Source organism: Balearica regulorum, chromosome Z (assembly GCF_011004875.1).
Source record: "Balearica regulorum gibbericeps isolate bBalReg1 chromosome Z, bBalReg1.pri, whole genome shotgun sequence".
Taxonomy (NCBI): domain Eukaryota; kingdom Metazoa; phylum Chordata; class Aves; order Gruiformes; family Gruidae; genus Balearica; species Balearica regulorum.
In genome coordinates, this window is record NC_046220.1 from 44,422,359 (window position 1) to 44,435,844 (window position 13,486).

The window sequence follows — 13,486 nt, forward strand, 5'->3', positions numbered from 1 at the left end:
ATGTTCATGCATTTCACACACAGGGTGCCCTGTGGTCCGTTGCCAGGGCAACGGGAGACCACCGGCGCGCGCTTTATTGGCTTTATGAAGTGCGTCTCGGGGGCTATAGTCCGAGAAATGCTGCATGATAATCGTCAGGCTTTTCAGAAGCCTTGTTTTGTGTTTATCCACATTTAACCCTCTGAGTGTTATTAAGAGCATCACTATGCACTTCTGGTGCTGCGAGGAAAGCGGAGACGGCGAAGGGAGGAGATGGGAGGGAGGGGAGGGACACGCACCCGGTCTCCGCTCCCAGCCTTAGAAACCCTGGAAATCGGGTCCTTGGCACCTGTCCTCGCCTGCCCGGCGCTCAAGTTTTCGGCCACAGGTAAGCTGGTCCCCAGGCTGTGGTAGTGCAGGGCTCAAGCACAGAGGGGTCTGGGGACAAAAGTGACACGGTCAAGTGCAAAGGCAGCACAAGTGTCGCATTAGACTAATGGACTACTGACGGCAGGCACAACACATTTTCTCAGAAACTTCAAAAGAAAAAAAAAAAAAGGCACACCAGCTTCCTAGGCACATTATGAGAAAAACCAATCCCAACATGTGACACCAGGAAGCTGGCCACCCCAAAATCTTTACCACAGCCCCTCCAAAGCTGCGGTCTCTGTGAAAAAAGGAAAATCCCGGGTCCAGACAATGCTGGGTCTCCCCGTGCAGAAGGCTACATCATCATCTATAAATTCACACAAACGAGCTGGAGCGATAAGCCGCCCAGGACTCGGCTGCTCCGCCTCCTCCATCCTCTCCTCGCTCCAGGCCAGCATCAGACGTCTCCTCTGGCTGGCCTCCCTCACCAGCCACGGCAGGGCTGGGGATGGAGGGACGGGGGGTTACAATCACAAATGCCACAACGCCCCGAGCAGCAGCCGCCGCTGCCATCAAGCGCTAATCCAGCAGGGGAGGAGAGGGAGAAAGCGAGGGTGGCAGAGGGGATCAACAGAAGAAATGGCTTGCATTCAGGCTCGCAGGAGAAAGAGCACGGAGAGACAATAATTTCCTGGGAAAAGCTAAAGCCTAACGAGAATTTACTCTGCCTCCTTTATTCAGACAACCAACCCTTTTGTGGCAGGGGCTTCCTGAGTGACAGGAACCCAGGGCCCCTTAATAGGATTTCCATATTATTTCCAACACCTGCCTAGAAGTTATTTGTTTACATTGAAGGAGGCGAGATTTTCAAATCAGACATCTGCTTCTGGTTCAGGCATATCTTAGGAAACCATCTAGAAAGAAGCTTTGTTGCTATGGAGACATTTTTATTTTCTTCCCTTAGTTGGCTGAAAAAAATTAGCATTTCCAATTTTTTGTTCTTCAAAAGGCCAAATGTCGCTCAAGAAAACACAGAACTTTTCAAATTGCTATGCAGAATAGGCTAATCGAGCTTTAGATATTTAATTAATTATTGGACTCAATTAGACCTGTACCAGAGAGAGGCGGGAGACACGGTGTAGCTTTCCCGCAAATTCCCCTCAATGGCCGATTCCTGCTGGTCAGCCTAATTGCTTCTTCCCTCAAAGCACAGCTAAAACTTTGTAATTCATGATGCACTCGACAATCTTGCATAATAACTTGGGAATCAGTCAAGACTACTCATTTCCTTCAACTTCTTCTAAAAATCAACCTAAGACACTGACAACACTTCGACTAGAAACATGCTTCTTTCTCAGGGCCAGGAAAGAGACAGGAAGAGCAATACAAATATTACTACAAATATTAACCTACTACTACCCTTTGGTGACTTTAGCCAGAAGATAGAAACTTCTAACACGTCATCCATGTCGCTGATACCAGAAGGTAATCTGTCTTGCTTCCCTCCCTTCACCAGATAATCAGCATGCCCAAGGAATCCATTGATTTGCATAAAAATAAGGGATGTTTCAAGTTACTTTTGATCTAAGAGTTTTAAGGACAACTCAAAATCAAAATGGTAAGTGCTGAATACAACAAAAAAAGAAAAAGTATCACATCACCAAGAGAAATCTGTAACACAAAAAGCAGCCATCTAGTTTGTGTCCTACTTTGACAAAAAATGGTGAGTATTATTTTCTCCCGTTACTTTGACTAACACCTATTTAACCTAACCTGCAAACGTTCTCCATTCCAGACATGTTCACCATGAGTAAACTGGTATAAGACATGAATGCCAGTATCCGAAGTATGACTTTAATTGCACACTTACAATGAAGAGAACTTCAAAAGAGATAATAAACAAATTAATTCCCTCCCTTTACTTCTTTTACCCCAGCTATTACATTGTCAAAGCCTTTGCACTGGAGGAGACCTTTCCACCCACCTCCTCACCCCAGCAAACTTCCTCTTCCTACTCTACAATGTGAAGTCATAATCCTGTGTTATCAACATCACAGTTTGTTGCCTTGGAAATAATTAGTCATGACTGCTCAGATTAGAAATTACAGCCCATGTAAGCGTTTGCCTCCTGGGTGAAGAGAGCATCTGGAGAGAGAACATTTGAGACACCCTAAATCACCAAGTGGCAAAGTTTCGTAGTGAGAAGCAGTGCAGGAGTTTGTCCAACTGTGGTCACACCACCATGTAAGAGTCACCCTGCGGTAACCGGCAAAAGTGTGCAAAGTAGGAGGCTAGCGTACAGTTAATATGCAGAAGTGGAAACAGCTATTGGGTAAAGGAGGTGAAGCCATTAAAAATGGCAGGAGCAGCTAATTCTTTGATACTAGAGTATACGCTGTTATTTTCATATGAATACACTGAATTCAAATTCCCAGATGACCACATTAAAAAGGCAAATGATGTGACACTGAATGAAAGAAATGTAAAACTCTGTTTGGAGGGGGAGAGGGAAGAAAAGGAAAAAATGCACCAGGAAGATATATGTACCTGAGGTTCAGTTTAGTGTTCTAAAAATCTGTTAAAAACCACAGGGCTTGAATGACGTGCTACACGTCTAGCCATGAAAAGGTTATTAAGAAAAAAAGCAGTGCCAAAAAATCCGCTCCATAAGATAGACCGAGACAACAAACAGGACCCTGCTAATTAATATTTGTTCTGCTTCAGCAGACAGTTACTGGACGAGACTGCAACAAACAAGCATGTCTCACCCAATCACATCATTAATCCATTCACGTTCACCACCTGAGGACCAGCTATGCCCCACAGATATTTATTCATCTGTTCCACAAACAAACAATTACAACACATTTTCTGGAATTAGGGCACCTGTTACATTCGGCACAGCTTACATGCCCAGAGGCAGATATCAATTAATACTGAAAAAAATTATTCTATCACAAGCCAACAGAAGTTACTCATTATATTTTGATAACACTACCCCCAAAACACCAACAAAGATCAAAAACACAACTCTTGTGGAGCAAAGTTTAGTTCAAATATGCTCAGCTTAAAACTACCACTTCATGATTACAGAAAGCAAAATACACGCAATGCCTTATTTCCAAATGGAGAAAGGCATGAGCAGAATCCATGACAGGAGTGTGAAATGTTTGGATTTTAACAGGCTTTTCAGCTGAACGGTATTAAAGTGGCAAAATAACAAAATGATCAGAAAATAAATTCTGTAAATTTCTTTAGGTGTGTAACAGATAACTATGTTTCTTTGGCTCATTAAATACATACTGAATGCAAAGACATTTGGCAGGACACTCATGCCATTGGAGGAAGTCTCAGTTAAAAGGAACCTGACAATTAAGACAAAGTCCACAGTAGTACATCGTGGCAGTTTATGGGGTGTTCCTCTACCAGCACAAGAACAAAGTCTGAGCATTGTGAGTACATTTGACAATATCCAAAAGCATTATATGTTGGGCATTTTGATTTTAAACTACCTTGTTCTTTCCAGAAGCATTACACTCACACAACTTTTTTTATTTTTTTTTAAATATCAGATTACAGCTGCAGGAGTAAGCAGCTTACGCTTACTTACGTACTAAATGAACAGAGGTCTAAACACTTAATAGTGGCTAACAGCTCGAGAAGCAAAACTGAGAGGCACCGGAGCACCTGCCACCACAAATGTACATGGAACGTGGGAATCGCACCCGTCCGCTTTCCCTGTATCTGCCATATGTGTAATTATTAGCCTTCACATAGATTAAGGCAAAAGTGATCTTATTGCTAAACCCACTTGAATTTGCCCAGACAGGCTTCTCCTAGTTCACTAGCATGTTGGACAGAAATTCACCCCTAACCTGCATTTGATGCATTATTGCAGATCTTTTAATTTAAAACTTTTTTTTTCCCAGAGGAATCTCAAACAAGCTATTTTATTCCTGCCACAAAACTGCAGCTTTTAATTACTGGCACTTGTTGCTGCTGAAACAGTAACTCCCAGCATCAAAATGAACAGTATCCACTGCATTGGCAAGTCTTACTATGGGCACGGTCTCTGCCCCAAATAATTTACAATTCACGTGAAAAAAAGAAAAGAAAGGCAACACACCACCTGAGTATAAAGAACAACATACCTGGATTAGCAAAAGATGCAGTAAAAAGTTAACATGAGCTGAATCCTGTGCGCGAGGCAGTGAGTCAGAAGACCAAGACTCCTGAAGAACCTGCTTGAGGACACGCTGGCTACCTCTGGCAGTCCCGAAACCCAGCCAGCATCTGGGGGCTCCTTCACTCCAGCTGCTGCAGCGAGAGCCACAGGAAGAGACTGCTAGTGCTAGACTACTTTCTGCCAGGTGGTGCTTTCGCACACAAAATGCTCCCCTAGCTTCTTCACAAGGTGTGTTTTACAGAAAGGGCTTTGTTAGGTACCAGAGAAACTTTGGCCACATTTGTCCCAGAGAGGGTACCAGGGCTGGGAAAAATGACATGTCTCCTGCATCAGCAGTTATTGCAGGAGGTGGGAAAATTCTTGTGAGGTGCAATTAGCAAGCAAGAATACACTGCAGAATAATTTTATTTTTTTTTAAGAAGTTTTACTGCGTTGAAAAGGGGACATACCAACTTCTCTGTGAAAAGCTGCTCAGCTAACTGCAGAGCTGTTTGTCTTTCTGTCTAAACACATTATATTCCCTCAGAGCCCTTAAGCCAGGGCTGCACTTTGAGCACAGCCCTGGCGCTTGCCACCCTTCCCTTCCCTTTGTCTGCTCCGCAGCCTTGCCGCTGCACAAAGAGCGCTCCTGTGACCCAGTTTGCTGCATCTAGAGTTTTCCCACACTTCAAACTTTGCAAAGGATTTGGAGGACTGAATCCAGCATAAAATCAAAGAGCTCCCAAAGCCACCCTTCTCCATGGCACTCACTGTGCCAATGCTGATTTATTATTTAGGAACAGCTCCTGGACAACCTCATGTTATCTGGAAGGTGACTGCTCGGTGTCGGCAGTGAACCGCTCACTCTGGGGAGCTGCTGGGAAGGATGCGAGTCTGGTCTGGCCTGCCAGGCAGAAAACATCACATTTACAAGAGTGATGCAAACTGCCTTTTCCCTGGCCTGAACCAGGAGGAGAGTTGCGACCAGCACACCTAGAGACAGTGAATTTCACCAGGACAACTGCCCACTAAATCCAAAGCGCTGGAAGTGGTGGCAAGAAATGGGACACTACAGCCAAACTCCTTTCTTTGTGGAAATGGGTAGGGTACCTTCATTATCTGAATTGTACACTAAAACGTAAATTTAGACTTTATGAGCTATTCTAAAATCTGCCCTGCTTAATAATCTGTATCAGCAAGAAAACACTTTAAAGTGTCTCTCACAATTAAACTCAGGCACAACCTTGTATAAATCAAAATTTTGCTACCATATCAAAACGTTACACTGGGGCTGTATAACATTGCCCATATCCTCATTACATGCTACACTAATTACTACCAGCAGATTCAGAATTTTCTGCACATTAGAGGCTTTTAGAGGAGCTATAAAAAATTTCAGGCACCATTAATTTAAATTTGTATTGAAATTTCCTTTTGACAGATGGCCAAAAATTACTTACTATTTAGAGTACCAGAGCTGCCTGTTTGCACATTAGAAGAGGAAAGGGAAAAATTAAAAGCAAGAAGGAAATTTATGTCACGTTCATTACCTGTTAAATGTTAAGGAGCATTATCCTGCATGAATAAATTATTTCATACAAGCACACAGACTGCAGCTGCTGGCAACTGGCACGTTCTGGCTGACAAAAATCATCTCAAGTCACACAGTAGACAATCATAAAATGCCTCTCTTAACCAGGAGCCACTTAAGGGAGGACAGATCGATCGAACAAGCAACTAACTGCTACTCTGGGCATCACTGAAAACATTTAAGGAAATTAGCAAACTGTTTCACCTTGCAAAGCTGGCAGCAGGCCCCATAATGCTGACACAAGCCAACTCACAACCTGAACACTGTGCAAGACAAACATCTACTTATCATTTCAAAGTAAATTGGCACAAAGTAGTGACGCCCTCCTCTGCCTCTTGAAGCTGTATGAATAACAGTGACTTTGAATCATTCCCAGACAAAACCAGCCTTTTTGGTATAAACACTCCCTGTTACACCCATGCAGGCATAAACACCCCAACATCTCACAGATATTACAAAAACATGACTTGCGTATATTTTGTTTAAAAACAGTGATTGGCATTTAGTAGCAGTTCTCATTTACTTTCTTGAGTGAAACATTTATGGTTCCAACTGTACAGGTATGTAGACGTGCTAAAGAAACCAGGTGGGTTTGTATTCCACATTTAGGTATCTTCCCTACTTGTACTTTGGGTGCAGGGAAAAAGAAAATGGACTAAAACTACCCGTTCGCAGCGAACAGGGGGGTGTTTTAGGGAAGTTATTATTAATCTGTGCCCACCTTGCCGCATAATACAATAATCCCAGTTTGTAGCCCTCGTGACAAGGAAGCTGAAGTGAAATCCGATGCGCCGTTGTCCTATGTCGGCAGATAGACAGCTTCAGTGCCTTTGCTGCTCACAGTGAAAACTGACAGTTCCTGTCAGCTCCCGGTTGTTATGCAGAGCCATGTGGGTAACAGCAAAACTGACAACCATCGGCTCAGCTGCACTCGGCTGGGACGTGGCAGAGTTGCCGGTGGCAGAACGGGCGCGCTGGGGAAGGCTACAGGACACATCCCCACCTGGAGCTGCCGGAGAAGCAAAGGCATAGCTCCTTGCACAGCAGCCCCGGCCAGAAAGGTCTCTGGTGGGGCAAAGCCTGTGCCTGGCACTGTGCTCCTGCCGACACCGTCTAGGGCACACCCGTAACACCTCCCTGGCAAGCTCCTGGTAATCTTGTCTAAGGCACCCAAGACTCGTGCTGTGAACACCTCTTCTGCCATTTGGCCAACCCCACAAATAAATTACGTCCTCCTGAAAAAAGCACCACTAAAACCTTGACAAATTGGTTGTAAGTGCTTAATAAAGTGAGCATAGGTTTTGCCCTTTGTAAGAGAAGCATATCTTTAATTTCACACTCACCATCACCTGAAAAGGCTTAATCTTATGCTCCTGAAAATTGTGCAAGCCACTCAGGCTCTACTCTGTAACTACATCCAGCTACCTGGAGCTGGGCAGGTAACTGAGTAGCTGGTAACAACTGGGACTGCTGTGAGTTGGTAAACCACCAGCAGCAGCCAGGAGAGACTGATCCAGGAGAGGGCAAGGCTAAGATGCACCCCTCAACTTGCAGCACTGAAACTCCAGGAGCCTCTGAGAGACTCTGGTGGCCAACCAGTACGGACAAGCATCCAGGCACATACGCTGAATCGTAGTCGTATTCATCACTGAACACTCAAAAGTATATGAGCTGCAAGATGTGTATTATGCCTACTTATAAACACTACCATGCACAGGATGGTGCACACACGTTCACTGCAGTCATTCACAGCCTGAAAATTAATTTTGGAAAAAGAAGGCAGGATCCTCAGTGCAAGTACCACCTTTCGTTGGAGTAGGGAACGGCAGCTTGGTCCTCTCCAACTGCTTCGGCAATGACGGCAGGCAGCACCCCACCTCTCCCCTGAGAGCAATAGAGCTCTCCTTCCATAACTGCATTATTAGGATATATCGGAATTACAGTTTACAACCACCGAATGACTTAAAACTACTGGCTAATTCTTTCTGTCTCATAAGGTTGGGCAGAGACCCTGGGCAGCCCTTTCTCTGTACCCAGGAACAGCCTCAGTGCTGTTCCACCAAACCCACTGGGCAGCACATCACCTGCAATCCTGGCTGCCCCGCTACCAGCCACTTTCCACGTGTAAAACACAGTCTGTGGCAGGGTTCTGCTGAGCAACAGCAGCATCACAACCCGGTTTCACTTGGTGACTTTTTCCACCACTCTGGGCCTTACTTCAGAAAAACACAGCGCGCAGCTCTTTCGAGCCACCCCTTACACCTATGAAATGGAGTCCTACCTTGATGGAGTCTCTGTCTGCACGCAGAGCAGCCCCCATGCACAAGGAGGGGAGGAGACGGTGGCAGGGGATGGGGAGATGAGGGAAGAGAAAAAGAGAAAAGTACTAGTTAGTTTATATAAAATTGTACATTTATCATACTCGGAAGAAAGAATCCTGATGTCTGTTAAATAATAAATTGCACAGATGTTAACTTTTCTGTATAGTTAATTATTAATACTGTACAGCCAGATTTATAAAAACAGATTTGTAGCATTTAAACACAATTTCTGGCTACCACTAGGTAATAAATATGGAAGCAATTAGCTAGGAATTCTTGTGAAAATTCCCTTTTTTGCCTCCTCCCCACTTTTTTTTAAGAGAAGACTGAAAAAAAAAAAAAAAGAAAAGATGAAAAGAGAAACCAATGAAGCTACACACTCGTCCAGCAGTGCCTACCTCTTTGGTGATCGTTATCATGGTGCTTCTTCTCGTCTTTAATTGGGAGGTGGGACTGCCCCCCCAGCGCACTGGACAGTGCCAGGAGACCAGCACTGCTGCCAATGGGTGGGATGGTTGGAGGCTGCAAGCCTGAGGGGTGCGGAGTGAGCGGCACAGGAAGACCATGTCCATGTGACAAATGCTGGGCCTGGAGTTGTTGCTGCTGTGAAAAAATGAAACAGATATTGAATTTGTTCAGGGAGCGGGGGGGTTGTCTGATCAATCATGTACATCAAATGTGATTGATCAGATCAACCAATGCATCTGTTGAATCCAGATATCAACTCTCAGAAACATCCTGACGTTTTAAAAATGTCCACGTATTTGGATGCAACACAATTGGTAAACTTCAGGCTGAAGTAAAAGAACAACAAAAAAACAAAAAAAAAAGACTAAAGGAAAGGAATTTTACAGTTTTGGTGAAATTTTTATTGCTCTGACAGAGGTATTACATTTTACTCTTTCTAGCAGAAACGCACCACGTGCACATCTAATCAAAACATATGTAACTATAAAAGCAGTTATATAATGAAAAAAAAAAAGCTGAAAATTGAGAAAATTAGTGTTAAACAGTTCTCCCAGCGCTACTGCACAGCATGCAGTGAGAGTTAATTTGAAAGAGAAAACCTGAATTAACAATCCAGAAAAGGAAACTGGTTGCAGCCATCGTTTTAAGCCCTTTAAGTGTCCTCAGCGGTACTTGAGCAAATTACTAAAGAAAATCTAATGTAGCAAGGCTGGGGTCCTCCTGTAGGCTTGCTCAATAATGCTGAAATAATTGGGCACTCTGTGCACGTTTAGTGATGCTCGAATGAAAAGCTAGAGGCCTGCCCTTGTACTCTTCTCTAGCTGCTGACTCTGTGTTGTGACAGGTTTATTTGAGTGGGACTGTGATGCATGCACCAGTAACTGCGCTGACAAGAGTTTAAAGTCATTTTTACCAGTACACTGGCAACACATAGAGAAAGCCCTTGAGAGGTTCGAATTGGAGTGCTTGACCTCAACCAGGGCTGCATCAAGCTCTGTGCTGTACTAACCATTGTGGGTAGGTAGATTGCTTATTTCTACTCAATGGGAAGGCAGGGGGGGAAAAAAACCCCACAAAAACAGGTGAAAAAGTTATGTTACATATATCCCAAGAGAGGGTCTAAGGTTTGCCATCTAACCGTCCAACTAACTTCTGTTCATACAGTATCTAGATTAGCTCTGAAATTTTTGTTTTAAAGCAGTCACTCAGGGTAAATTGAATCCTAAGTCCTCTAGGATTGCTCTATACCCCGTGTACATCTGTATAGAGGACTTTGGAAGAAGAAGAAATAAAAACTTAACTCGGTTCACATAAAAACATTCCATTTTAAATTCCTTGTTGCAAAGATTCAAGTCCTACTTTTGTTTGTACCTAAATTCGCTTCCTACCCTGCAACCCAGCTCTTTACTCAATCAGGAGATAACATGCTGTTCACTTGATTTTTCCTTCCCTAGCATGAATCTTTACATAGAGGTGAACTGAAAGTAAAAGACTGCAAGTCACATACAGCACCCTAGGTAACTTGTGCAGCACACTGCACGCACACCTCTGTGAAACCCCACACTGTGAAAGTACAGATCCTTCTTTTATTCTTGGAAAAACAATCCAGGTGGTGGAATCAGAACTGGTAGTGGCACGCACATGTCATCTGACCCAGATCAGTAAAGGAGGTGAACGATCCAAAAGGAAGGTGAGAAAAAAAAAAAATTAAAATACAAAAAATAGGGGAGGAGAAAAAAGGCACCCAAAAAAAAAAAAAATCAGAAAGATGATTCTTCCAGGTGGAAGAGGAAAGGCTCAATCTTTTCTGTGCTTGTGAACCTGTGCCATTCCATCAGGTGCTCCTTCTTGTAGAAAGTATCAAACACATTTTGCTTGCCTATGGAAGGATGCTTCGTTTCTTAGAATTTTAAATTAACTACAACAAAACGAAGCAAGTGCCAACAGTGTATTGTTTAGCTTCAGGGTTTGAATTGGGCAGCCTTACAGCAAGGGAACAATCTGGCACGCCTGATTTGGGGAGGGAGGAGGAGAGCGAGAGAAAGAAAAGGAATGGCCAAAATAATCTGTGTTCTGGAGTCTCATTTTAAACAAGGAATTTCCCATTCCTGTTTGAGAATGTGCTATAAACCACTGCAAGAAGATGTCTGCTTGAATCTGCCAGTGGCTTGAAGCAAAGCCTTTAAGAGCCCGAGAACAGCAACAGTGACAGAGCTTTCCCCTTTTTAATTATTTCACTGTTGAGCGGAGTGTACCAGGTAAGGGATACTCATTGCACAGTACTGTACAACCCATACAGATCTGCCTACTGACATACACGACTTGCATTATATGACCTCCTCTATGGATACAGGATGGTTTCCGAAGAGCTTGAAGAAATCTGCAGTGTGAATGCAATTCCCTTTTTCACTGCTCTTTGTTGGGAACCTCTCCACATAGCTCAGCAAGACAGCAGCACAGACTGCACCTTGGATGTACCGAACATCGTTACTGCCTCCCAGACATCATATAGGCATTAGGAGTACTACGGGTAATGACACCTCAGTGCCTAGCAGCTTGAGATCACCCAGAACAGCATAGCTGGCCCAGCACCTCTTGGCTGAGAACTGACACGTTTTCACTGCAAGTTGAATTGCAGAAAGCTCTGAAAATAACTGGAGAGAGTAGGAAAAAAACCCCAAGCCCATAGCCTTCCTGCCATAGAGAACTTTTCTGAAGAGATCAAGCTCTTCTATGGAAAATTATGGGAAACGTGAAATCTGGAAAAAACACGGCCCCCACAGTCACGAAAGTGTCACTCCCTGATACAGCAGAAATTTGGTGCAATTTAGTCCCATTGTAATGGCACAAAGAAAACACTTTGGCATGAAAACGAGACTGTTAAATAAATCTAAGCTAACACCCAAAATTCCAGTATAGCCCCACGTGCCTGTGCCACACAGTCACGGGTAATGTTGTGTGTGTTGCTGGACTAAAAGTTCAGCACAGGAGGAGGATCATGGACCTGGATTGCATGACTACAGGAAAGGACCATGAGGTCCTCCAATGCGATGAGCAATGTTGTACAGCAAAAGTGAGGCGCTGGCTCAAAACCAGAAATGAGAATAATTCAACGGAACACTGGGCAGGCTTTTGCTCTCAGAATATGAAAGAGCAAAAGGAAAAAAAAGTGTATGATCACATAATTAAGCGCTGTTTGCTAACAGGCACACCCAAGATGGTAAAGGTAAAGTGACAGTGCCTCTCTAACTGAGGCCATTTCCGGACTTTTGAAATCTATTACTATATTCAAATGCCCACGACATTCACAGCTTGGTTTTGCCCATGAGTGTCACTGGTGAGCATCAGCTTCCCGGGTGGCCTGTACACAGCTGCTTGGTTACAGGGAAAGTTACAAAAACATGGGCAATTTCTTAACCCACTGGGCATCAGGTTAGTGCTACAAAGTGGTAAAAAAAGGTGGCCTCCTTTAGTCATCAAAATGCCAAAGATATGGAGGAGTAAGACAACTGACAGATATTCTCCCCACAAATAAATATTCCACTATGGAAGAAAGTTTATGTTTGTTTCTGCCCATACCATGAATTTAGATCATAAAACCTGACACAATTTAAAAACTTGCAAGGAAAGCCTGAAAATGAGCCAACTGAGCAACCACATAATTTTTTTGATGTTGCTGTAATGCTTTCACTTCGCACTCCTCCATCTTCTCTTTAATTTGTTATCCTTAGTCACGTTATTTATGAACTCTTAGCGTGTGGTTAACTTTAGACAATCCCATCACAGCTGACTACAGTATGCATAAAGTCAAGCATACATTTTCAGCATCGATGCATAATAGGTGAAAACTTGCAAAGGCAGTACACTAGGCTTTATTATGCTGTAAATTTTCCAGAACTATTTAAAAATAAAACCAGCAACAGTTAGGTACAAAAAAATATGCCCTAAAGAATTGCAAAATAGATTGCAGTGTTTTTAAGAAACAGTGAACGCACAAAAATATAAGGGCAAGGGTAAACCCAGCAATCAGAAAGCAGCCAAAAAAGAAGATGACATCCTTTTTGGTAATAACTTTAGGAAGATGATCATTTAAATCAGCTCAGTGGTAAAAACTGAAGTAAAACTTTCAAGACATATTAATACATGTCAAATAAAGATAACATCTGGTTGCTATTAATCTGTTTTGTCTTTTTTTTTTTAATTTTCTCTATATTCTGCTAGACAGTCTACAGTAAGGACTAAAATAACTCCAAAGCCATGTCCCAAAGCCATGGGTTTGCAAAAGGTTCTTATCTGAGTATTACTATTTTTTACAACTGCATTTCTAAATATTGATGCTTAGCTTAATTCTTTTCCCAACACATCTTAAGAGATCAAATTTGAAGTAAAATGTGATAATAAACTCACTAACAAATTAGCTTCTAATGCTCTCTTGTTATAGTCAGCACATTCAAAGCCTATTTTCCTGGAAAAGGTTCAAGTTTTTACTGGATAATTTCCAAGCAGCTCTCTGTAGCAGTAATCTTCTAGTATTCCTCTTACAGACCCTGAAAGCTCACAGTCATTACCCGAACAACCCGAACACACTCCTCT

The 13,486-nt window shown here is 43.1% G+C and overlaps 1 protein-coding gene across 2 annotated transcripts in view; it reads right to left on the reverse strand.

The window, feature by feature from the left end:
- LOC104635200 (TLE family member 4, transcriptional corepressor) overlaps positions 1–13,486 on the reverse strand; it is a 99,148-nt gene that overhangs the window by 34,620 nt on the left and 51,042 nt on the right. Inside the window, exons 7-8 of one of the 2 annotated variants that reach the window (XM_075740033.1) lie at positions 8,824–9,025; positions 8,386–8,402 (exon numbers count right to left, since the gene is read on the reverse strand). In XM_075740033.1, the coding sequence (XP_075596148.1) occupies positions 8,386–8,402; positions 8,824–9,025 (219 nt within the window). Of the gene's footprint in view, positions 1–8,385; positions 8,403–8,823; positions 9,029–13,486 lie in introns of both variants that reach the window. The other variant, XM_075740032.1, reaches the window with a different exon arrangement.